Source organism: Ostrinia nubilalis, chromosome 2 (genome assembly GCF_963855985.1).
Source record: "Ostrinia nubilalis chromosome 2, ilOstNubi1.1, whole genome shotgun sequence".
In the NCBI taxonomy this organism is placed as follows: Eukaryota; Metazoa; Arthropoda; class Insecta; order Lepidoptera; family Crambidae; genus Ostrinia; species Ostrinia nubilalis.
Window position 1 is genome coordinate 2,304,120 of NC_087089.1, and position 24,994 is coordinate 2,329,113.

General features: G+C 39.2%; 2 protein-coding genes across 2 annotated transcripts in view; both read right to left on the reverse strand.

The window, feature by feature from the left end:
* Window positions 1–5: 5 nt before the first annotated feature.
* LOC135078122 (uncharacterized) lies at window positions 6–8,705 on the reverse strand. The gene is made up of 5 exons (XM_063972706.1): window positions 8,560–8,705; window positions 1,748–1,906; window positions 472–1,665; window positions 257–360; window positions 6–177 (listed from the first exon to the last, which is right to left on the reverse strand). The coding sequence occupies exons 1-5, from the start codon at window positions 8,611–8,613 to the stop codon at window positions 6–8; spliced, it is 1,683 nt and encodes a 560-aa protein (XP_063828776.1). The 5' UTR covers window positions 8,614–8,705.
* A 571-nt stretch (window positions 8,706–9,276) lies between these two features.
* Window positions 9,277–24,994, reverse strand: part of LOC135078129 (uncharacterized) — a 49,255-nt gene continuing 33,537 nt past the window's right edge. Inside the window, exons 5-15 of the mRNA XM_063972718.1 lie at window positions 20,998–21,203; window positions 18,031–18,214; window positions 16,992–17,177; window positions 16,245–16,497; window positions 14,409–14,585; window positions 13,595–13,753; window positions 12,993–13,211; window positions 12,542–12,655; window positions 12,050–12,260; window positions 11,592–11,745; window positions 9,277–11,323 (exon numbers count right to left, since the gene is read on the reverse strand). Of these exons, the coding sequence (XP_063828788.1) occupies window positions 10,693–11,323; window positions 11,592–11,745; window positions 12,050–12,260; window positions 12,542–12,655; window positions 12,993–13,211; window positions 13,595–13,753; window positions 14,409–14,585; window positions 16,245–16,497; window positions 16,992–17,177; window positions 18,031–18,214; window positions 20,998–21,203 (2,494 nt within the window). The 3' untranslated portion in view covers window positions 9,277–10,692. The remainder of the gene's footprint in view (window positions 11,324–11,591; window positions 11,746–12,049; window positions 12,261–12,541; window positions 12,656–12,992; window positions 13,212–13,594; window positions 13,754–14,408; window positions 14,586–16,244; window positions 16,498–16,991; window positions 17,178–18,030; window positions 18,215–20,997; window positions 21,204–24,994) is intronic.

Genomic DNA, 24,994 nt, shown 5'->3' on the forward strand with positions numbered 1-24,994 from the left:
CCATTTTAGCTAAAAGGCACTGATTGGATTGCAATTTTTTTACTAGTATCTATCATAATATTACTAATACCTGGGTTGTAAGGTTTGATAGGCTCAGGCTCCTGTGCCGTCAGTCTTACGTTGCCATCGTCAGTCTCATCGGACGGTAGCCTCTCCAGGCTTGACATTGTGCCGTATCTGCAATTAGTGATGGCATTACTATTATTGCAACTATTTTGCAATCTCTTGCAATTACTTAATAAGCACAATCACATACCTTTTGAGAGATATGTAAGGCAGATCTTCCGGCACATCAGGAGAATCTGGGGAGTCATCTATCAGTGAATCCTGCAAGTACATCAGATCGAAGTGGGTTTTCATCTAGAATCAGATGTTTAGCCAAATGATATTAATTTTGTTATAATAATAAATTGTGTAGATAATAAAAATGTCTTTTATAGATCTACTATATCATGAATGGAAACTACTTACAGTCTTATTGGTGGTGTTGTAATCCGGAGTTGGTGGGACTACAGCTATGTTGGGGACCGGTGACTCGGACTTGACCGAACCAAGGCTGCCCGGTCTCGACAAATTGTTGGTATTTCCAACTGTCTGCCTTTTGAACGGCTCCACACGCATCAGGTGCGCTGCTGGGTTGATGGCCGACAAGCCCATCAGCATAAGCGGTCCTAACTCTAAATCTTCATCAGAACCTAGCTCACTCGGATTAGTGTTAGCATTAAAATCTTCTGTGCGCTCAGTCTTCTTATTTATATCCCCATTCATTTTACTAACAGCAGATATACCCATTCTGGGGGATCTCCTTAAACCTCTATCTATTTTAAAATCGTTATCATCCTCGTGAATGGAATCGTCTTCTAAAAAAACCGATGATGTTCTTAAACATGAACCTACATTTTCTCTTTTGGTAATAATGTTCATACCTAATACTTTATTAAGTACATTCTCAGCCTTTTGTCGTGTAATCTGCTCCTTTCTAGCTGATGCTGGCGATGGGTAACTGGATGTAGTCATTTTGGATTTGGACAATGTAATGCTTTCAACGCATTTCACTTCATTCAAATATTTTTCTTGTGCTATGACACATTGTACTTGATTGGCAATGTTTGAGTTAGACATTCTTAAGTCGTTAGAACTAGAATTAAATACCATGGAACTGCATGTTGTATGACTAGTTGATAGTGGACTATTATTTCTACTGCTAGATGATGGACTTGGCGATCTGATGGAGTGTTCTTTCCTCAATTCCAATTGGCTCTTTGTATGGCTTCTTGAGTGAGAGTGGACGCTTCGGTTCAAAATAGGTGAATCAGTTTTCAATTCGTAGGACGTAGACTTGAGCATTTTTTGACTTTGCTCAATTGAGTCTATGACTTTTAAGGCCGCTAATGGGGCATCTTCAGGACGTATCTTGATAGCACCTTTTCGCTCTAAATGACTAAAGTTTTTTGGCTTACGGTTACCACAGTTTGCACTACACGCACTTGTTGAACTTTTGTTAGAGTTCGAGTTTTGTGGCGAAGGCTCTGGTTTTGGTTTGACGGGTATGGGGGGTTCTTTTTGGGATATTAAGGGACTGTTTGGTTTTGACAAGCATTTTTTGTGGCACTGTCTGCATACTGGGATCGTGTCAACTACCACTGGACTCGTTCGGACTGTTATCTGTAAATGGAATGATAGTGATAATAACATGGAAATGAGTATTAATTACTGAAATACCTACGGTAGGTTTGTTTCTTTGTACCTGACTTCCAGAATTACTGCTTTTAGACGGGCTTCGTTCTGTCTCTTTTTTCTCAGCAGGTGAGGAGCCCTTATTTTCTGGAGCGTTTATAACTAGATCAGCTACTTCTAATAGATTAAGCTCCTTGGATCTCTTCCTGAGCTCTTCAACACTCCACATCTGAAAATTATATTTCTGGTGTGGATCTTTGTAATTGCAATGGGACTTGTGGCAACTATTGTTACTAACTTGTCCATCTGCTGATTTAATGTGTCATATCGGAGACTGCCGATCCTAAATGTGGAATAGAAAAAGGCAGAAAGAAAGGTTTATTAGTGAATACTATACTTAGCATCACAGAACATACGTATCAAGCGAAAGCAGAACAATAAATACAGCTTTGTCACAGTTATCATAATAATTCCGCTCAATACTATGTTTTACATTCTGTGACACTATGTATATTTTTCAATAATTGCTTGAGTAAGAAGATAGGCATATTATCATCTAATGTTTAGATTAAGATAAAATGTATTTGCGCTTTTCGTAGCGCCACCCCCGCGCGGAACTAAGTTCCAATTTTCGTTAATAGATGGCGTTGACCGCAATTGACTCGCGCTAACATTTGATTTTTTTTGGACTTTATAGGGTGATTTGCATAACTGGTTTAATAAAGTTTTATCAGCCTACGGAAGTTGTGTTATTATTTAGTCGTGTGATGTGAAGTGTGTGAACATTTGGACCTTAACGAGCCGGATATAAGGATTGGATTGCAGTGCACTATTGGATCGCAGTGATTTTTACGGATTGTGGTTAGTGTGCCTAGCAAGGAAAACTGTAAGTAGAGTGACTCTGATAAATTAGCAAGAAAATTGAACTTAGTGCAAATTCCAGTGTCTTAGAACTTAGAAAAATTGTGAAATCGGTTGTATGGAAAAAAGACTTAGAAAAATTTTCGGTGGATTTTATATGGTGAAAAGACTTAGAAAAATTTTAGTGACTTTTGTATGGGGAAAAGACTTAGTACAATTTTGCGAATTTAGAACTTGTAATTTGTGAAGTGCTATTAGTTCGGAACATTTTGTTGCTACATTTGGACTTAAACAATTAGAGACAGTTTGCAGTTTAATTTTGATACGAAAAATAATAAGTTAAAATGGGTATTCAAGCGCTATTACGGGGACAAGAGGAATTATCATCACAAATAAATAGACTTTTGAGCAATTATAAGAAATCGAAAAGTAGAGTCACCAAACCATACATAGACACAAGATTAGAGTTATTAGAGTCAAACTTCGTAATATTTAAAAGAAATCATTTGGGAAATACTGGAATTAGCTACAACAGAGGAGAGGAAAGACTTGCAATATTTTAGAGAAGATTTTTATTACAACTGTGAGGATGATTATTTAGAACTGAAGACTCTTATGAAGGAACATTTAGAGGAATTGGCCCCCAAGTTAGACACGGTCACCAAAGGCAGTGAAAACATCACTGTGACCGCCCCAGCAAAATATGGTTTGAGAACTAAGTTGCCTGCCATAGAAATACCATCGTTCTCGGGAAATTACAATGAGTGGACTAGCTTTTATGATTTATTCAAATCATTAATTCACAATAACTCAGAGTTAAGCAACATCCAGAAGTACCACTATTTGAAGAGCAATCTCAAGGGCGAAGCCGAGTTATTGTTGAGACAATTTCCCTTAACCGAGGCAAACTACACGAAGGCCTTAGAATTGCTGGAGGCTAGATACGATAATAAGAGACTCATAGTACATGCACACATCACACGATTTATTGGTCAGAAGAAACTTCCGTCAGAATCAGCCAAGGGTATACGCACATTATTAGACACCACAAATGAAACTTTGAACGCATTGAATAATGTGGGCGTATCGACTACAAACTGGGACCCTCTGATTACGCACATCATTGTCGGTAAATTCGACAGTGAAAGTCATCGACTATGGGAGCAGAGGTTGGGAGGATCACGTGATATTCCAACTACTAAGGAGCTGCTGGATTTATTGGAGATGCGATTTAGAACTCTTGAGTCATTATACATCACCACTCCGAAGGAAACGACAGTGAATCGCACTCCACCGTTGAAATCGTTTAAGGCCAGCGCTGAACCAATATGTACACTCTGTAGTAAGGACCATTATATACACAGTTGCAAAGATTTCACCAAATTGAGTCCAGAAGAACGACGTGACGTTGCTATAGAAAAACAGCTGTGCTTCAACTGTCTTATTCCGAAGCACAGTGTCCGATTTTGTCGTCAAAACACTTCGTGTAAGATTTGCCAGCGACGTCATCACTCACTCTTGCACCTGAATACTACAGAGACACAACAAACACATGCTACCCAAGTTGATAACGAAGAAGATGAAGAGGTTGGAGATTATGACACATCCCAGTTGGCGGTATACAAGGCTGATATAACCGGAACACAGGTCTTGTTGGCTACGGCATTGGTACAAATTCGAGGCAAAGATGGCAGAAGACACACCCTGAGAGCGCTGATCGACCAAGGTTCACAGGCGTCTTTTATCACAACATCAGCCGCTCAGAAATTAGGACTACACAGGGAAAATCTATACAGCAGAGTTACAGGTGTTGATTCGAAGGTCAGTACAGAATCTAAGGAAGTCGTGGGTTTCAATTTATACTCACGACACGATGGCAAACCTGTAGTGGAGGTGAAAGCTCATGTACTGAAAACCCTAGCTTCTATTTTACCTAGAAAAGAGATAAATGTAACCTGCGCCTCTGAATTATACAAATTGCCGTTAGCAGACCCCACGTTTAGTCGACCAAGTGGGATAGACCTTCTATTAGGAGCAGAGATTTACGCACAAATTTTGATGGATGGTGTCAAAAGATATAGCTCAATTATCGCACAGAACTCGCTTCTGGGTTGGCTCATTTCAGGCAAAGTTGAGGGACCACACACTGAAATGAAGGAGATCGTTGTTATGCACAGCCAACTTCAGACAGATGACATTTTACAGCGGTTCTGGGAATCGGAGGAGCTACACACACAAACTCGTACACAGACAGCAAGTGAAACACAGTGTGAGAAGATATTTGAACAGACGCATTCTCGCACTGACTCTGGGCGTTACATTGTTGCTCTACCGTTCTCGACTGAAAAGAATGGAACACCGCTCGGAGAATCGAAGAGCCTTGCTGTCAAACGTTTGCTGCACATGGAACGTCGTTTCCAGCGCGATGAGGTATTCCAGCAACGTTATAAGGGGTTTATGGATGAGTACGAGGATCTACAGCATATGGAAAAGGTTCCTGTGGCAGACTTGAATAAGTCTGACGTTTGTTATCTCCCGCACCACGGAATCCTTCGAGAAGACAGCACAACCACAAAGCTGCGGGTCGTTTTTGACGGCTCTGTGGAAACAAGTTCAGGTACTTCACTGAACGAGAAGTTACTGATTGGTCCATCTCTTCAGCACGACATTCGTGACATCTTCTTACGCTGGCGTCAACACAAAGTCTGCTTGGTAGCCGACATCCAGCGTATGTATAGACAAATACTCGTGAGACCCGAAGACCAGGATTATCAGCGAATCGTCTGGAGAAAAAGCCCTGCAGACCCAATCAGTGAATATCGGTTGTGTACGGTTACGTATGGCACGTCGTGTGCCCCGTATCTCGCGATCAAAGTGTTAAAGCAGTTGGCAAGTGATGAGCGTTGTAAATATCCTAACGCCGCGAGTGTTCTAGAGTGCGATTTTTACATGGATGATCTGTTGTCGGGATGTGATACAGAAAATGACGCTATTAATTTGTGTAAGGAGTTAATTGGGTTGTTACAAAGTGGAGGTTTTGTGTTACATAAATGGGGTACAAATTCAGTTGATGTTCTAAATAGCTTACCAAAGGACGGCAGCCAACCACAAGAGTCATTTGATATTGTGATGGAAAATTCAATAAAGGCTTTAGGTGTTAAATGGAATCCAAAAAAGGACAGTTTTGAATTAAAAATTAATTTTTCACAAGATTCACAGAAAAAATTGACTAAACGGATAGTACTTTCAGACATAGCTAAAATCTATGACCCTTTGGGCTGGTTGTCTCCGGTGGTTATTGTTGCTAAAATATTTTTACAGCGATTATGGCTCCTTGGTGTTGGCTGGGATGACGAACTTCCCTTCAATTTTCAAACAGAATGGTTGTCGTTTAGAGATGAAGTTAACCGCATGATAACTATTAATTTACCACGTTGGATTGGGATTACAAACACGAATTTAAAGGTTGAGATACACGGTTTTAGTGATGCCTCCAACGCAGCATATGCAGGAGTTGTTTTTCTTCGCATAATTGACAGTTCCGGGATTGTAGTTAAATTAGTGGCAGCCAAAACCAAGGTAGCGCCAATAAAACAAGTCTCAATTCCTCGCCTAGAGTTGTGTGGCGCTGTATTGACAGCAAAATTAATGGACAGAGTTAAGACTTGTTTAAATGTGCCTGATTGTAATGTTTATGGTTGGACCGACTCTACCATAGTTCTAGCGTGGTTACAGAAGCATCCTAATAGTTGGAAAACGTTTGTGGGTAATCGCGTCGCCGAGATTTTGAATGTTACTAAATCTAGTCAATGGCATCATGTAAACTCTAAAGACAACCCAGCAGATTGTGCTTCGCGAGGCATTCCTCCTGCACAACTGCCAGAACATGAACTATGGTGGAGTGGGCCGCATTGGTTATATTCCTCTAATGAAATTATTGTGAATAATGAATTGCATGAAACTGATTTAGAGTATAAAGTCGTTGCGCATGCAGTTAATGTTGATGAACTACCCGATGAATTGATTATACAAAAATATTCCAACTTAATGAGATTGAAAAGAGTGATTGCATATTGCTTACGGTTTGTGAAAAATTGTAAACTAAGAATTCAAGCTAAAATTAATTCTAAGAACGAACTATCCAATGAATATCCTCAATATCTTACCACTAATGAACTAAGATTTGCGATGAACTCTTGTATTAAAATGTCACAAAATTGCTATTTCTCTGATGAAATTAATGCTTTGAAAACTGGTCAAGGTATCTCCAAGAAAAGTCCTTTATACTTTTTACATCCATTTATTGATGAGAATCAACTTTTGAGAGTTGGTGGTAGATTAAAAAACGCGCCTATTCCACGTGACACTAAAAACCCATTGATCGTATCAGGAAAATCTCATTTAGCAAAATTGATAGTGAACCAAACGCATCAAAGGACTTTGCATGGAGGCCCCTTGCTTATGTTAAATGTTATTCGTGCTAACTATTGGATAACAAATGTTAAATCTTTAGTAAAGTTGCATGTTAGAAAATGTATTGCATGTGTGAGATACTCTCCCAAGTTTGCTATTCAATTGATGGGGAACTTGCCAGCAGCCAGGGTAACTATATCGAAGCCTTTTTCTAGTAGTGGTGTAGATTTTGCCGGTCCGTGTTATTTGAAATCTTCCAAGCTTCGAACCGCTGCCTCAATTAAGGCTTATATTGCCATATTTATTTGCACTGTCACAAAAGCCATACACTTAGAGCTCGTGTCTGAGCTATCAACAAATGCCTTTATCGCTGCCTTTAAGAGGTTCACAGCTCGCCGTGGTCATTGTGCTCATTTATATTCTGACTGTGGAACTAATTTCATTGGTGCCAATTTTGAGCTCGCTAGAATGCTAAATAAATGTAAAGCGTCCCTACCTGTAGAATTAAGAGAGCTTCTAGCTTCTGACGGGACTGAATGGCATTTTATTCCCCCAGGATCGCCTCATTTTGGAGGCCTGTGGGAAGCCGGTGTGCGCTCCACTAAACATCATATTCACCGGGTTACAAAAGACACCAAACTTACCTTTGAAGAGTATAGTACCCTCTTAGCCCAGATAGAATGTTGTCTCAATTCTCGTCCCATTTCTGCTTTAAGCGATTCAGTAGATGATTTTACCGCCCTGACCCCTGGTCATTTTCTAATGTTAGGTCCACCTTCAGTGGTTCCTCATGAAGATGTAATCGATATACCGATGAATAGACTTAATCGTTGGCAACATGTAGAGCACATGTTACAGTCATTTTGGAAGCGTTGGACTCAGGAATACTTAGTCACTCTTCAAAATCGATACAAATGGTCTTCTCCGCAAAGGTCCCTTCAGGTAAACGATTTAGTAATTGTCAAAAATGAGTGCCTTCCTCCCTCTAAGTGGTTGCTAGGTAGAGTAACAGAGATCCATCCCGGAAATGATGGTTTAGTACGTGTAGTGACAGTTAAATGCCGTGACACGATTCTGAAACGTCCTATTACTAAAATATGTATGCTCCCTATAGAATCCTAATGTTATTGAAAGGACTAAGTCGTCCTTGGCTGGCGGCAATGTTTAGATTAAGATAAAATGTATTTGCGCTTTTCGTAGCGCCACCCCCGCGCGGAACTAAGTTCCAATTTTCGTTAATAGATGGCGTTGACCGTAATTGACTCGCGCTAACATTTGATTTTTTTTGGACTTTATAGGGTGATTTGCATAACTGGTTTAATAAAGTTTTATCAGCCTACGGAAGTTGTGTTATTATTTAGTCGTGTGATGTGAAGTGTGTGAACATCTAATGATAATGATACGTATAGCGTTAGTGTTGAACCCCGCAGAACTTTTACACAAAACTTTAGAAGAGTCGTCTGAGACTCTGCTATTAAACTTTTGCAATTTGGAAGTACAAGACAAAAACGAAGGCAAACCCAATTTTGTAATTGTAACTTTACGTTCGTGTTACAGTTTATTGCGTGCTCTAGTACTTAAATGTTGATCATCAGCATGATCTTTTACCTCCATATCTGGTTCAGGAGGGTCCATCTCCTCGGCTTCTGGCAGTTGCGTCATCCACCTCTGAAGGTGCAAGGTAGACCCCCTACTCCTGGTGCTCCTTGCGCCTTCCGTCGCACTACCACCAGCGCCGGTTTGAGTCTCGGCAGAACTTCGGCGCGTCTACAATTTAATGTGCCTATGTTAAGGCGACTGTACTTTATTTGATTTCAAAAATTATTCAATTAAATGTATTTTTTAGTGTTTGAAAATTTTGGTCTTCCCCACGAATGATGAAGGGAAGTCCAAAATTTGATATTAAAAGGTTAATGTGGATATTTAACGATCCAAAAATCATAGGTTAATTTAAATAACTTTATTAGAATGTGAGAAAAAACTTACTCTCTTGGGTCAAACACGGTGTGCATTGTGCCTTGTATGTAATAGCTGTTTAAGCGACTTTTATTTAGAAATAAAAATAAGTTAATTTGAAATTTCTGCGACGTGCTGGTGCGAATTTGTATGTACATTTTATAAAAAGCACATTTAGTAAAGTAATAAAGGGTTAATTATAATAAGTTAAACATCATAAATAAATTGCTTGGTATGGATAAATATTAAATGGAATACACAGAAAAATGGTAAGTCGTTATAAAAAAATCCAAGAAATCGTTAGCGTCGCAAAATTTTTCCTGCAGATGTTATTGAAATAAAAAAAGTAGTTTTCGCCATTGACAAAATCACTTTATTACGGATATTAGAAATATACTGCTCCGATCTAAACATAAACATCCAAATTCATATTTATTATATTTTAAGTCCATTAAATGTCACAAAGAACCCAGAATTTCAAGTAAAATGTTTTCTCAAAATTATCTTTTTTGTATTCTATTACTATATTAAAATTTACACACAGCCAAAGACATCGAAAATTATTGATTCTAACTACGAATTCTTTTTGTAAAAAAGGAGGTCATATACACATAAAAACCCGGGTTTAGGTTATGTGAACATTTTGCGATGCTAGCGATATAATACGCGTAGTCTAATATCAATATACATCTGCTATTACATGATCCACATATTTATCTATATGTTTATATTATACAAAAACAAAAAGCAGTAGCTAAAATATATCACATTGAAGTGTTACACCGACTACCATTGTTCAAAGTAAACACATTAATTTCTAGGCGAAGTGCGAAAAGAAGCGATGTTCAAATTATAATTGCTTTACATAAAATCTACGATGATTTTCTACATGATTTGATTTCGCGAAGCTGATCGCCAAATATCCACATGACCTGTACAAGTGATTCCATGTTATGTACAGATTTACAATGTAAGAATCTGAAGTCACATGCTTACAACATCGATACAGTGGAAAAGAATGTCATCTAGGTAGTTACTCCGTTACACAATAATATTATGTTGAATAAAATGTCATTAGTACATTCATAAGAAGAAGATAGTGTAGAAACAAATTCAAAATTGCCTCTGAAATTAGTAATTTTAGAAGAAAAGCGTAACTCGTCAAAGTTAAAGGACGGAAGACGTAAGAAGCAAAAATATATTATAAAACGAGCTAGGTTCGAAGTCTTTAAGTATTATTACGGCTTGGTACCCTACAGTTACAATTTTGACACTGATTACTATTTGTTAAAATGTAAATTGGCATTATAATTGGTTAATACTTAAGCAAGTTGTACCTCTAATTACCCCATTTGTGGATTATATCAGTTCTGAGAAAACTTTTGCAGCACTCGGTTGGGTTTTCATATTAATACAATAACACTGTAATATCATAAGTGGGTATCAGACTTATTAATAATTTTCTATTATAATCAAAATACCGAGATTTCTTTTCAATACTGCTAATGTTCGAAAATATGTCTCTCAAAATTTTTACCACAACCTTATTCTCATCTATAAGCAATTTTTAACAATCCAACAAACTTTGCTCGCGCCCTCTGGGCGTCTACGCGACAAAAGCTCACTGCTTCTGTGGATTCTTTGCCTAAACACCATCTAATGCCACAGGAGCACAGAACACCACTGGAAAGGTCGTAGTGTTTGTCGACGTTTCATTTATCTCCATTTGTAGCCAGATCTCCGGGGAAAGCAGGAGTCTGCTAACTCCGGATCTGACTCCGCGGATCAAAGTTCTAAATAAGCAGGGGGAGTCGGCCGTTCTGGCAGGGCCACTCGTGGCAGCAAGGGATCATCGGGCAAAAAGATCCGTTCTTCCACTGCATGTTTATAAGAAGGATCGACGTCTAAGTCTGCTAAAGCCAGATCTGCTTCAAAAGACTCCCATCTGCATGGAGAAGTTTCTGAATAGTCTTCACCACCTTCAGGGGTGAGTTGAGCACTCGGGGACGTGGCTCTCTCCTCGTTCTTTTCAATACTGGAGGATGAGACAAAGTGGGACGAAAACGTTTGCGATTCAGCTGGGGATAAGTTTGCTGAGGGTGTTTCTGGTGTGGGAGCTGTTCTCCAAACAGTGCTGAGTGGGCCCCTGACAGGTTGCGGTGTGGGGGAATCTGAGCTTGTGCGGACATCAAAACTAACCCTGACTTCTTTTTCGGGGCGTTCTTCTACGAGCATGTTGAGGTGGGAGCGGTAAGAGCTGGCTGGCAGGAGAGCCAGGCTAGAGTGCCGTTGGATGCTGGACGCGGATACCTGGCGTTGCTGCGAGTCCAGGGTGGCGAGGGAGAACGTCAGCTGAGGGTCCGGCGAGTCCAGAGGCGAGCCCAGGGGCGTCCCTGTCATCGTGTGCGCGCGGTATCTGTAGAAAAGATAAGTGCGATATTTACACTGTGCTCTACAATTCTCAAATGGGTCTTTAAATTAAATATTTTAGTTAATTTAATAGTAGCTGATTAATTCGTAAAACGATAATACATAATGTAGCTACTTGAGAATAGAATACGACTTACTCGTATATCTGTGTGTCTATTTACTTTTCTTTTAATTTCCACACAAACTTTGATGTATGATGTATTTAGTATTGACATCTAGGTGTAGCAGCAGTTCTTAGTTACAGATAAACTCACATTTGCCGTTGCAGCAAGCTCTGCCACACTGCCTTCAAGTCTATCGAAGGCGCTCGAAGGACCACGGTGCGCGTGCGGTGGGGCGTTCGCGGGGCACACGACACTAGCGGGCTTTCCCCGCCGGTCCTGCCCAGGATGAGGCGGAACTCCGTCGCTGGAATTAGGTAAAGGAAGTTTTTATGAATATTTTAGTAGCCTTTTAGTAGCCTTGGCAGAAATCGAGGACTCTTCTGCCTCAACGGTCATCATAGCGCTTTTTAAATCTCTGTTAGTTTAGAAATAATAAGCATCATTATTTGCTAAAAATCGAACGCACAGCGTTGAATAGAGCTCTGTGATTGTACAGTGTGAGACCTCATAGTAATGTTTGTGAATACGGGCATTACTCATGTCACAAATAAATCAAGCAAGCAATGGTACTTTGTGACTGGCTGAAAAATGAATTTTCAACAACTAACCTTTTTTCCTAACATTGAACTGTGCTTCCGACACGGTTCCCAGAGCGACCGGCTCCTCCGTGACGAACAGCACTCGGTCCCTTGACACTGTCGCGAAGAGTAGCAGATCCGTGAACAGCAGTGCCCAGTACGGTCTGACCGCGCGGCCTTCCACCCTTGAGAGCTCCCCGCCGAAGATCCACTGTCTGCCAGCTGTGCTTAGCACGAACGGCTGGCGGAAAGGACATAGATTAAAGAGTATGGTTTTGAAAGAATTGAGTAGAAGATGACATCTAAAAGTTATTTTACTTGACACCAAAGAGTCACCACCACTTTGAAAATGATGATGTTTTTTAACCTGACACAGCGTGGTCTGGTCACCCTATAGATTTTGCCAAACCAACTTTTGATGTCACCTGTTCGCTAGTAATTTACTTATCTATTCAAAGCAACGCTTATAAACCTACACAAGGTACAACTACTCATTCTAAAGTACCTACATAATGTACTTACTTTACACCTAGTGAACACCAGTCTGCTCTCCAGATCTGAGACCGACAGTAGAGGCTTCCCATCACCAGCTAGACCCATCAGCCCAGACCCAGCTGTTACGTCTTGATATCCACTCTGCAAGAAAATTTCTTTGTTTGACAAGATGCCAGAGTCATTGATAAATTCTTCAGTCTTCTTGAAAAATTGAATGAATTGTGAACTTCTAACGTTCCTTTTGAACAAGGCAATATTAATATCAATGACTTTCTTTGGCTTCGCCCAAGTGAATTTCGCTATGTCATAGAAAGTTATAATCATGCGCATTCCAAAAATTGATAATGGCTTTTTACGAGTCTCAAATGTATACCAAAATAATCTAAATCAGCTCAGTGGTTTAGGCGTGAAAGAATAACAGACATCTATCCACCCTCATATTATTTTTAATATGAATATGATTAAAATCTGCAATCACCTGTAACTGCTCCACTATGACTTGCAGCTGCTTCTTCTCCAGCTGGTCATACGGGCCAGCGCCGGTGGCAGCCGCAGCAGTCCTCATCAGCCTCAGCAGTTCTCGGAACTGCTCCAAGGGCTTGTGGACGAGTGACGTGATGTCCGGCCTTCTTCGAGGTATAGGCGGGCTGGTGCAGAAGCGAGAGAACGCTCCACTCGGGTCTTTTGACTTTTTGACCTGATAAGCAGTTTGAAATTAAGAAATAGTATATAGCTGCGTAGGACGTCCACCCACAAGGTGAACAGACGATATCTTAAAGGTAGCAGGAAGGTGCTGGACTGCATCCTGCTACTAACTGGCCTATCTGGAAATCATTGGGGGTGGTTATGTTCAGCAGTGGACGTCCAATGGCTGAAATGATGATAATGATGGTAGATATTGTATTTATGATTTATGGTTGTATAGCCTTTTTTTTTTCAACACAAAGCTTAGGATGGATGCCGTCTAACGATTTTATTTTTAGCCTATTTGCAGAAATAAATGAGCTTTATGATCAACAGATACAAAAGAGAATTTCATGATTATGATCGACAATAAATGTAAGATTTGAAGGAACTTACCAGAACACAATCTGCTCTTTTCAATCCTAGACAATATTTCTTATAAAGGCTAAGGAACACAGGGGTCTTCTGAAGGTACACCGCCACCACCGTTGACGTTTGTATCTCCCCGTCATCTTGCACTACTTGGTCCAAGATGTCTTCAGACAGTCGAAAGATCTGTCAGCAAAATAATGTGGTTTAAATAGGTACTCATATCAATAACTAATGATTAGATTTGATGCTATGGTTTTGTCCTCTTATAATTTTAGTGGACATTGCCATTTACTCTTTCAGAGAGAAATTATATTTTTTTGTCACTATTAACACACTATACGCTCGGCGTTGATATGCGACATTCCTTTGATATGGCCGGGTTGTTATTTAAACACTTTATAATGTGATTATGACATTCCGATTCTATTAGTACTTAATTAGGATTAACTGTTTAGTGCCCGTTTTCACCATCAATCCTTAATTTTTTAACACATAACAGGAATTTTGTTTTCATAGGGGTCACTTAAAAAATAGGGATTGATAAGTTCACAATCACATGTAATGCGCGTTAACGCAATTCAACGCGGAATTTTTATAAAGAGTTCACATGACAAGCACTAACGCGCGTTGCGAGGAGCAAATAGAATAGCAAAGTAGAAAATTGACGTGGAAGAAGCTATTGCGATGTCATCTTAGCCTTAGTCTGACATTTTGCAACAAAAAAGGATTAGGTATTCTCACGTGCTATTGACTGTGCATATCCTACTCTATAATCTACACCTTCCTCTCGTATTTCAATATAAATTACTGTATCTTCTTTTTAATTTACAGTACTCACTTCTTCGATATTCTGGAACAGCAGCTGGTGATCGTTCGGCGCGATCAGATCGGCTCTCTCAGCGAGCGGAGACACGAACCTCACCAGCCCAAACTGGAGGCACGTGGCGTAGTGCTGTTCCCTCGCCACTACCGCCAGGAGGGCGCGCTTGCGCACGTCCGTCGAGAGACCTGGCGTCTGAAGGTCCAACGACTTAAGGAAAAAAACCCATAATTCAAACAATTCGTTCGACTTCATCTATTAAAAAAACGGGATTGGTGCTGTGCTTTGTTCAATTGTTTGTGATTCTGATATCTGCAGTTAGGTACCTGTGCGAAGGCAAAGTAGAGCAGCTAATTTTAAGATTATTAAGCAAGTAAGGTAACTCTTAACCAAAGACCTTGAAACTTATTGACAGTTAGTGAGCTAATAAGAACCCCTTATGCACCAGCCAGCGTGGCAGCAGCGGCAGCAATAAGATACTAGCAGTCGAAAAATTCAACTTGAATCAAACGTGACATTGTCTTCTTTTAAATGTTTAGCTCTAACATCTCTACCAGGAGTTGTCGCCAAAATCTAAAGATTGACTGACAATGAAACCTAATCAGTGAAGGTTAAGTTCGCTAAGGTTAAAATTGAAATTAATGTCATTATGGATATTGGGGTTAATCATGACTGTAGTAATTCAGAAATATACGTGAATTGTTCAAAGCGGAGACTTTACTTTTCTCCAGTTCAAAGCTATGATCTAGTAATGCTTATTAATAATCAGGTTAAATTGAAGATAATAATAAAGTAAAAATAATAGGAGATATCGATCGATACAGGAAAACCTGACCCCATCTCCCTCATCAAAAAAAGTTTGAAAAATAAATAACAAAATAAGTAAAAGTGTGTGAAAACTCAGGGTAAAAAACTCAGGGTATAAAAAAATAAAAACAGACGAAATAAATTAAAAGCAATAAATTTATTTGCGATTATGAAACATAAATTAGAAACGAAATAAAATTAACAGGAACCAATCATTCATGATTACACAAAAAAGAAAAAAAAAATGATGAAAAACAAAAAGTAAGACAAAGTGAAAATCTATGACATAGCAAAATCATTAGAAATACAAATAAAAATAACACGCAAAGTCTTGAAAAGAAAATAAATAGAAAACATTAACAAAATAAATATTAACAAAAACAGCGAGGTTAAACGTAACTATTCCCCTTTCCTTGAATTTGAATTACAAACTAATGTTAAAATAGTAAAACTAATACACAGTAAATTATTAGAAAGAAATTCTAAGTACGATAACATAATAGAGTTCTAAAATAATGGAATGTACGAAGTCTACAATCTAAGATTACTATCTGTACAAAATAAATAACAAAAGCATTACAAACAGTAACTGTACAAGGTCTAGTGTGATATCGTAAGCACACGAAAATTACGTTTAGTACTAGCACCACTTTCCTAAACTTTGATTCCAAATTAAATTCGTTTTTTAAGATGACTAGTATGCCACAATTAGAAATTTTGATAGATGCTTACATGTTGCAAATATAAGACGCATTTGAACAGATTGATTTTTTAATCCACAACGAGGAAGTTCTTGGTCTGCATCTGATGATGGAAGCAAACTTCACCCAGAATCCTCAATCTCAAAGAGAAACTGTCAATCTTACTTAACAATGCTGTTATGATGACAGACTTAGATAAGATGGTGGAAGCTAGCCAGGTGGACTTAGATTTTAAAATTCTGTTTATCACAAAATGAAAATTTTCCGACCCACCCTCTATCTACTGAACATCTAATGCGTCAAATACTTCCACCGTGTACCACTAAACGATGATGCCGTTACCGACCTCTTTGGAGAAGGTGACTTGCGGTAAGTGCAGTTTGCGGCGGTCGAGCGACTGGCTGGTCGACGAACACGCGGTAGGGGGGCGCGCCGCGGCCGCCGGCGAGGCCAGCGCGGTCGCGCGGGGGGAGCGGGGCGCGGGCGGCGGGGTCGACTCCGGCGCGGGGATCGTCACTTGAGCGAGGCGCGGACGCACGCCCACACCGTTTGGGGGCACCCGTCTAAACGTTTCTATCGTTAAGAACTGGCCTGCTGATCTGGAAATGGAAATTGGATGGTGAGTTTTCTTGTTTATTTTGCTATGTTCATTACTTGCTTTATCTTTTGCCTTTGACTTGGTCGAGTGTACTTTTAAATCATAATTGAAATCTAAAAAATTACTCCCGTAGGCCATACTTTCATGAAAAGAATTCAAGGATTCAAGAAAGTGCTTATGGATATAAAAGGCTCAATGTATTTAGATATAATTAAGTGTAGGTGGACAGATGACCTCATGAAAGTTGCGGGAAGGTGGATGCAGACGACGGAATCATTGTTTTGTTTTGCCAAACATCTACGCCTGACCTGTGGCCTGACGCTGTGCCTTTTTTGTACCTACCCCCAACTTCAATGATTTTCTATGATACCATTATGTTTGTATTATGTCTAATTCTTAATGAAAATAAAGATCTTAAACCATAATCATTGAGGAGGCCTATTTTCAGTAGTGGACGTCCTATAAAATGACGATGATGATGAAACTTGAACTCACTTAACGAGATTCCGGACCTCCTCCTCAGGCGCTGTGACGACATTCTTATTGCCCACGAAGACTAAATAGTCGCCAGCTCGAAGCCCCGCGCGCTCCGCAGACCCCCCCGCTGCTACCCTTTCCACGCGGGGTGGTCTGGTCCAGACCACCGTGAAGCCGAAGCCACCGGCTGCTCCGCGGACGAGTCTGGAAAGAAGAAGATGGTTGAAGAGACTGACTATTGGATATGAAGGTTGAAGAGACTGACAGTTGGATCTGAATGAAGATTGAAGAGACTGACTTGTGAAGGATCGGAAGTATTGTTTGAACCAGTCCGTTGATACTCCAGAAAGAAATGAAATGTTGGGTCAGACAGAAGATGAAGATTGAAGAGACTGACTAGAGAAGTATCTGGGAAGTGATGTCTGAACCAGTCCGTTATTACTCCAGAAATGAAGTTGTTCAAGAAGGTAAGGTGCTTTACTATTTTTTTTACATTTGACGCTTATGTTAGTGGTGTAAAGTTATGCTATAGTTCTTCAAATGCTTTCATATCTTTGAAACCGGCTTAATTCAAAACAGCTAATAACTATTTCGCTCTAATTTAGTAGCTCAATTTTAATTTTAATTTAATAGTGTTAAGGTTTCCTTTTTGTTCATTTATGTATTAATCTTTTATTGTGTGTGTTAAGTATTTGGTAGGAAGGGGCGATACTTCTAAATATTCTATTTTAATAATTTATAGCCGACGACAATTTATACTTTTCGTTTACCAAATAAAAGGTGTAGACTAAACAAAAACAGTAAACAACCTATTGGTTAAAAACCTTGAACTTGAACTGTAGGTACTTTATTGATCAAAATTGGAAGGAGAAACGTTAAATTGTTACATTACAGTAAATAATAGACAAACCGTAGCTTTAATGGAAATAAACTAGTAAATCGTTATAGACTGTAATACAATTTTAGCACCCAGTGATGAAAGGGCTTCTTTGAATCTTCATAGGAATTTCTTATTTCGTCTCCTTTTGAAGAAACTAAGAAAGATGCAAGTACTCACTTCCTAGTAGTAGTGAAGGGGGTGCGGCCATTTCTAGGGGCTCGTCTAGGCGCGGCCGGGTCGTCAGGCGGGTCCAGCTCCAAGTATCGCAGGAACAGGTGCTCGTCTGCCTCCCTTTGCAAAGCAGCGGCCACTTGTGCTTGGTTCGTGCTCGTTGCTGACGACGGGCCGTTGGTTGCCACTCCTGGAAGGTTGAAGTTAATTAGATTTTTTAGCATTAAGAGCTGCATCTCAAATGAATTTGTAATAATTTAAAAAAATCGAATTGCCTTAAGGCCATGATTTCCCAAATTGTCGATATTTGACCGATTTTGTTTGCAGATAGCTACTAAATGAAAAGATATTTTAGCAAATAAAAAATTGTAAGTACGAGTAAGTTTAATGTCTTTAACTAGGGCGACAACTTTTCCAAAACACGATATAGCATAGTTAGTCCGATAAAAAAAATCCCAAAGAAGTACGTCGTCGGCTTTTTTGTTTTACTCTCATATATTCATTTTTAACATTTTACACTTAAAAAATATACTAATAGATAGGACATTGTATTTTCTAGGTCGACAACTTTGTGGGAATGGAACGCACGCTACGCATCCTAGGTGACTGCTCTAACCCTGCTGCTCTTGACCTTTGAGCTACTCCCCCACGTATTCACAAACATTTCTATGAGGTCTCACAGTGCGCGTAGACGCACAGGGTGACACATGAAACAATCACAGAGCTCTATTCAACGCTGTGCGTTTGATTTGCTGCTTCACTTAAGCATCGTTTGTGAATACAGGCGTTAGTATTGGAGATAGAAGTTGAGTCTTGGTTTCAGAAAGATCTATGTTAGGTATTACATTGTCCTTCTTTTATTTGAGGTGTTCTTTAAGGAGGCAAGGCATACGCCCATCCTTATTAATAAAAACAGAAGACAATAGTCGCATATTAGTTGCGGGCTAATTTCTAATCTGTAACTATCAAAACTCTTGATATGTTGAGAGTGCTCAACCAAATCCTAAATACAAGTTACGCCCTTGGTGGCAAAAGAGAGATTTGATTATGTCACTACATAAATGACGGAATTAGCAATGAAGAGCCATCAGAAAGTTCCAAGGGACTCTCGATAGGAATACCCGCAGATAATAAATCTATTGTGGAATATTAATGTGCCCAACGTTCGCTCATAGGGCATAAATATTGCCTCATACTTGGCTCCATATGGCTTCCAATATTCTTCGTATTATTACGTCCTTGCCAAGAATAATAAAACTAATGGCATTCCATCGTTATCTATAAATCTGTATCATGTTTTCTATTCACGGATATTTAAAAGGTATATTTTTGGGTGAGTTATTGGTGGCAGTTAACGAATTAAAGAGTTACAATTTAACTACAAGTTAATTTACGTGACCGTTAGTCGTGACCCTATGACTTTGCGGTAGTCGTTTACAATGTTTTTGGGTAACGCATGAGTAAACAATTTGTTTTTAACCTGCCCATTAACTGAAGGTTGGTCATTGAAGATACCATTGATTAATTATTTCAGAACTTTCTGTAATTCTGGCTTAGGTAGGTACTTCATAATGTATTATGTCTAGAAATATTATGGGCACTTACGTGATAGTTTGTACGGTTGGATGTTTGTTATTCTTTCAAAAAATTTTGAATGTATTTTGGAGAAAATTGCTCTAGAGATATCTTAACACGTTGAGTGCGAAACCAGGTCTATAGACCTTGTGTACGTCTCGCTTACCGTGCGGCTAAGAAAATTATAGTCTTCCTTGTCGTGCGAAAGGCATAACTTCAAGTGGGTCCGGTGTAGGAAAGTGATGAATATATATCTATGATGTATTCTTAAAATAGAATCCAATGATGTACCTACCTTAATACCAGGTTTTTAGACCTGGTACCGCACGGAAGTAATAAAATGTCTTCACAATGCGAAACCAGGTCGAAGCACCTTGTACCCTGCGCACCTGGTACCGCACCCCACGCTAGCTTCGTGCAGCCAGTGTTGCCTCGCATTCGTAAGAAACGCACATGTCGACATGGCGTCAAGAGAAACAAACAAAATCAAAACTGCAAATTGATTATAATTTAATTTGCTACACGATTGCTAATTTAAATAATGTTTTTCGTGACAAACATTTGAAGTTGTAACTAAATGTTATTAAATAATATGTTTTCTTTAAATATAGCTTATTTAAGTATTTATGCACGTATGTCTTATTTGTAAAATATTTAGACTAAATTATTAAAACATCTTTGTTTGTTACTTTTTTAAATTTTTATTAAAACTTAATTTAAACTATCGATATTTGTATTTCACATCCCTAGAATACCCACCAGACTTCCCTACTTCAGTGCGGCACAGGGTGCATAAGCCTTGTATTTTGAATATAGCTATAATTTTTATACTAAACAAGTTATTCACGAACGCCTTCAGGTGTATGTCAATAAATGCATTATTAATAATATTCAAAGAAAAAAAACACAATATCTATTAACATGAAGCCAAAAATAAAATTAATATATCTTAAATATTACAAGGTCTTTAAGCCTTGTGCCGCCACAATGTAAGTTTTAATACCAGGTTTAATGACCTTGTACCGAAGGAATGGAAAGTATTAGAAAGTTACTGCCGCAGCAAAGGTGTTAAGCTATCATCAACAGCTCTTTACAGTCCACTGCTGGAATATGATTTTGCCATAATTTCCACACTTGGCAGGGGGGTTGTAGATCGCAGTTTAAAAGATTGATGTTTTTCAGAGAGCGCTGCTGCCCGTTCTCTGTCTTTGATGTGTAGTCCCTAAGTCGCCTCTTACGACACACCCGTGGGAAGAATAGGGGTTGGTGACAAATGTATTCTACTTCGCCGTCACCACACCGCTTAATCTTAAGCTATAGAGAGGTTTAAGACCCAAGATAAAACAGAATGGTTTTTATCCCGGATTTTAAGCTGACAATCGCTAGAAACTTAATTACCTTTATCATTATGGTTCTCTTTAGTCCCGTCATTGGTGCTGGTCTCAATGTTGTCGGTGGCCATCTTGCGCTTGTCCTCGGTCACTGGTCGCTCGCTCCGCTCATTGGTCGCGCCCTGCCGCCCTTGGAGGAAGTAGGTCCCGCTGACGTCACTACTGCTCGCATCTTTTAGTGGGAACGAGACACATCCTAGGAACTCGCTCCGCCTGTAACAAGGAGAGAGATGGGTGAGCTGGTGGTTTGGGAGGGAATTATACTTTTTGGGGGTTTTGATTCTGATTGTATGTTTGATCGTCTTTTGTCACTGAAGTGAAGCTAGGTATGATGTTACACGGTGAAATTTAATTGAACACCGATATAGCGATTTTCAACATCGTAGGTACTACATAGTGGAAGTTAAAAGTCATTGATAACGATTTTATTATTTCCGCATAGAGCATTTTATAATATAGAAAAACTGGTCTTATTTTCAGGTCTGATGAAACAGAGGCAATGAGGCATATTTGGTAAGTACTTGTCCATAATTCAGTTAGTATCGATGTCAAATCCAACCACTTATCCAATCATTAATTCAAGATCAACCCACGATCTTGCCTTGAACTTTGCTCGAACTCTAAGTGGACTTGAAGGAATAGTTTCAGACATAACAACTCTATTTACCGTAAACTGGGGGTAGAAATAAAAATACCAATAAAAGAAAAAGAAATACGACGAGTATATTTGATATCACAAAAACACAGTAAAACAACAAACTTTTAATACAGTAAAATGCAAAGTAAATACATCAATAGAAAATGAAATGTACATGAAAATCGAAGAGCATTTCCAAGTAAGAAACGGCGCAAGATTTATTTTAAAGGTTGAAAAAGCTTCTCTTGCGTTCCGCAATTTCATTACCTGGCATAAAATATTTCTAGAAACCTGGGAATACCTTTTTGCCCTTCTAAAGGCGACTAGGATATTCAATACTCCAGCCTCTTTATTGTAACGAAGTCTAAGTGGAAATTCTTGAAGATTCAGAGGAAATTGAACGTCAAGGTTTTAGGAAGAATATTACTTTACGTCTATTTTTGTTCACACCTATAATCAAGAAACTTGGATAACTAGACCATAAGTAAACTATTTGGGTTAGAAATTACTCAGAGTCATATACACTTGGTGTTTGGAGCTTTTTGCGAAAGCGTAAAAGCATGACGGTCAAGAAAGTGACCTTAATTTCGCATGAGTATAGTTTTGTTCGTCCTACTTAGCATTAGGCTGATGTATTCAAGATGATGGGTTGCGTCTTGCAAGTCATTTCAGCTAACATGATACGCTATTTGCACACCTGACTTGATGATCTGATGACTCATTTAAAAGCTTCTGTCTGTGTTACATTTCGGTGTTCTTTCTATTTGTATGAAAAGTGCGGTCATTGGAACACATGGATAGAGAGTTAAAATTTTTATTTTTGTTAGTTTCTTTGTTGTTACAATGAGTGATATGGATGATGAGTACGATACATTTCTACCTGTTTTGGCATTTTTCTCCGTTACTAATTTGCTAATGCCGGTGCATCGGTATGCTTTTGATATCAAGATCAATCTACGTCGCTTTATTCCATCAGTGTGCTTACCATGAGTTTACGTTAGGTGTGTTCGCTAGTAAGTGCGTCAAGAAAATCCATGAAGATTTTAGTTCTTGAAAGTTCGCTAGGGGCTTGGGGCACTGATTTATATTCATACTTAACTTCTTGCACAGTCTGTACGTTATCATTCATATTACTCAGCAGTAAAACTGAAAGCACTTTATCGTTTTGTTCTATATCAGTAAAAGCTTCGTTATCAGATTCTAGTCACTTACTTTTACGGCATCATGTCTTCATTTCCCCCGATAACCTGATAGCAGTACCTCTAGCACGACAAACTTTCGACTTCGAATCGCCATCAAATGATTTAGTATGAAAACTTGAACAGCGCCTTTGTGAATGTGACTTGAAGTGAACTTAGCAAAATGAAATGGTAGCGCGAAAATAATTTTGACAATCGAGATCGTCAGGTTATTGTTGAATACGAAGGCTGGGTATCGAACTTTGTCCTCACCATAGGTTGTCTGGAAGAGATCGCTTTATAGCGATAAGACCGCCTAGCCAAAAAATTTGAATTTGAATTTAGTTGTACCTTGTGTGTTCCTTTTCTTTCTGTTCTTTACTTTGGTGTGCAATAAAGTGTATTTATTATTATTATTATTATACGCAAACGATCCGAAAACCAAAGTGTTTCGTGCTAGATGCAAGTGCTTGCGTGGCAAACTCGCGTGCCGCCGTAGTTTAGCACACGTTAGTGAGGGAAACGTCCGATTGACCTTCTCAAGTTATGGGGCAAATTCTTTATGACTTTGACTTTATTCATCAGCAGTTCAAACTTTCAGCTTTGTTCGGATGGAATTGTTAGGGAAGTTCCTAACCAGTGTTTATGTTACGAGCAATTTGCTGTAGGAGAATGTTTCAGGGAGTATTTTCCTTTGCTCGTTAATTGAAAACTATGATATTACTTTCTTTGCCTTTGGCCTTTCAGTTCTTTTTTTTAATAACATCATTCATAGAATAATATCAAAACGTTCAGAAGAAGGGTCGGTAAAATATCTCGCTACATACAGATCAACCTAAAAGGTGCGATTGACAAGCAGTTTTGGGATATACAAAAGTTGCAGTACATTAAAAATAAAAGACATTTAAAGCAATTTCATTGAATACATATATTTATACACAGGTAAAAAAAGACGGTGACTTTCATTCGTCGTATTTCAGGACTACACTCTCATCAAAAATTACATTAGATATCGATTTAAACAGCGCGTTTGACTTGGAAATGTTAATTTACTCCCAATCAACGAAGGCAGTAATAATCCATTACCGAAAATTGGCACAGGTCGACATTTCACTCGATAGCAAGATTAGAATTTATGGGGTCCTTTAATTTTAATGTGTCATTTCCCTGAGAAGATTGGAAGGGTCCGCTATTAATTGCTGTAATCTAGTTTCCAGCTGTCTCTAGAAGTTTCATCAATTTCCTAAATGCCAACATAGCGGTGTGCCTACACTTTAATACAGAAACCAATTTGACTCCCAATTTTTTGGCAAATTCTTGATGAGACCATCGTCTTCCACATGTCATGCCCTTCATCTTCAAGGCAACATATACAACACCGTCTTCAAATAAACATTAATCACAAAATAAACACATCTATACAGGGTTTTCGTGCAAGGCCTCCCCTAGGGTCTCACAGAAGCTTCTAAGCATGCAAGGGGCCTGTCCCACAAAGCCGTTCTTCGTCTTCGTGCTATGGAGTGTCCATGCGGGCTAGAAGTGTCAGGGTACACCAAGGACTGCGGTCTGACTTACGGGGATAGTTGTCACTCTTCTTCGAGAATTGGCGGGCTGTGGGACGGGGAGTCCTTGACCCTGTCGATGATATCTGCTGGGAGGCTGTTCTTTCTGGCTCTGGGCTCAGGGGGGTCCCATTCGGGCAGACTGTTCTTTCGGCAGAGCTGGTGCCTGCGGTGGGTGTGCTGGTGAGAGCAGTGCTGCCGCGGAGGCGGGTCCTCGCGGCGCGTTTGGCTCAACCCGGCAACCGTTTGGGAGACGAATGACATCTTCTAAAGGGAACTAGATGGTCAGTTCTGGAAAATTTAGACGGTTTAGACTGGCAAGTAAGAGGGCTTTTCTGGTGGGATATTTGACACAAGTTTTGTACAGATCGTTCCTAATATAGCCAATTTCGAAATTGTTGAATGCACTGCAGTTAAATTATGACTATTTACAAGTTACCTATGCATCCTAAATAAAATAAATAAATGTCGGTTTTAATCAAAAACGTTATAAAATCAACAAAATATATCTTTCAGTTTAGCGTAAAAACTTTTCCTAAATTGCATACTCACTCAAAACCATACTTGGGACGTTAAATTCCAAAGGATTCACCGTGTCCATTTGCTTTCGGGCTACCAAACACGTTA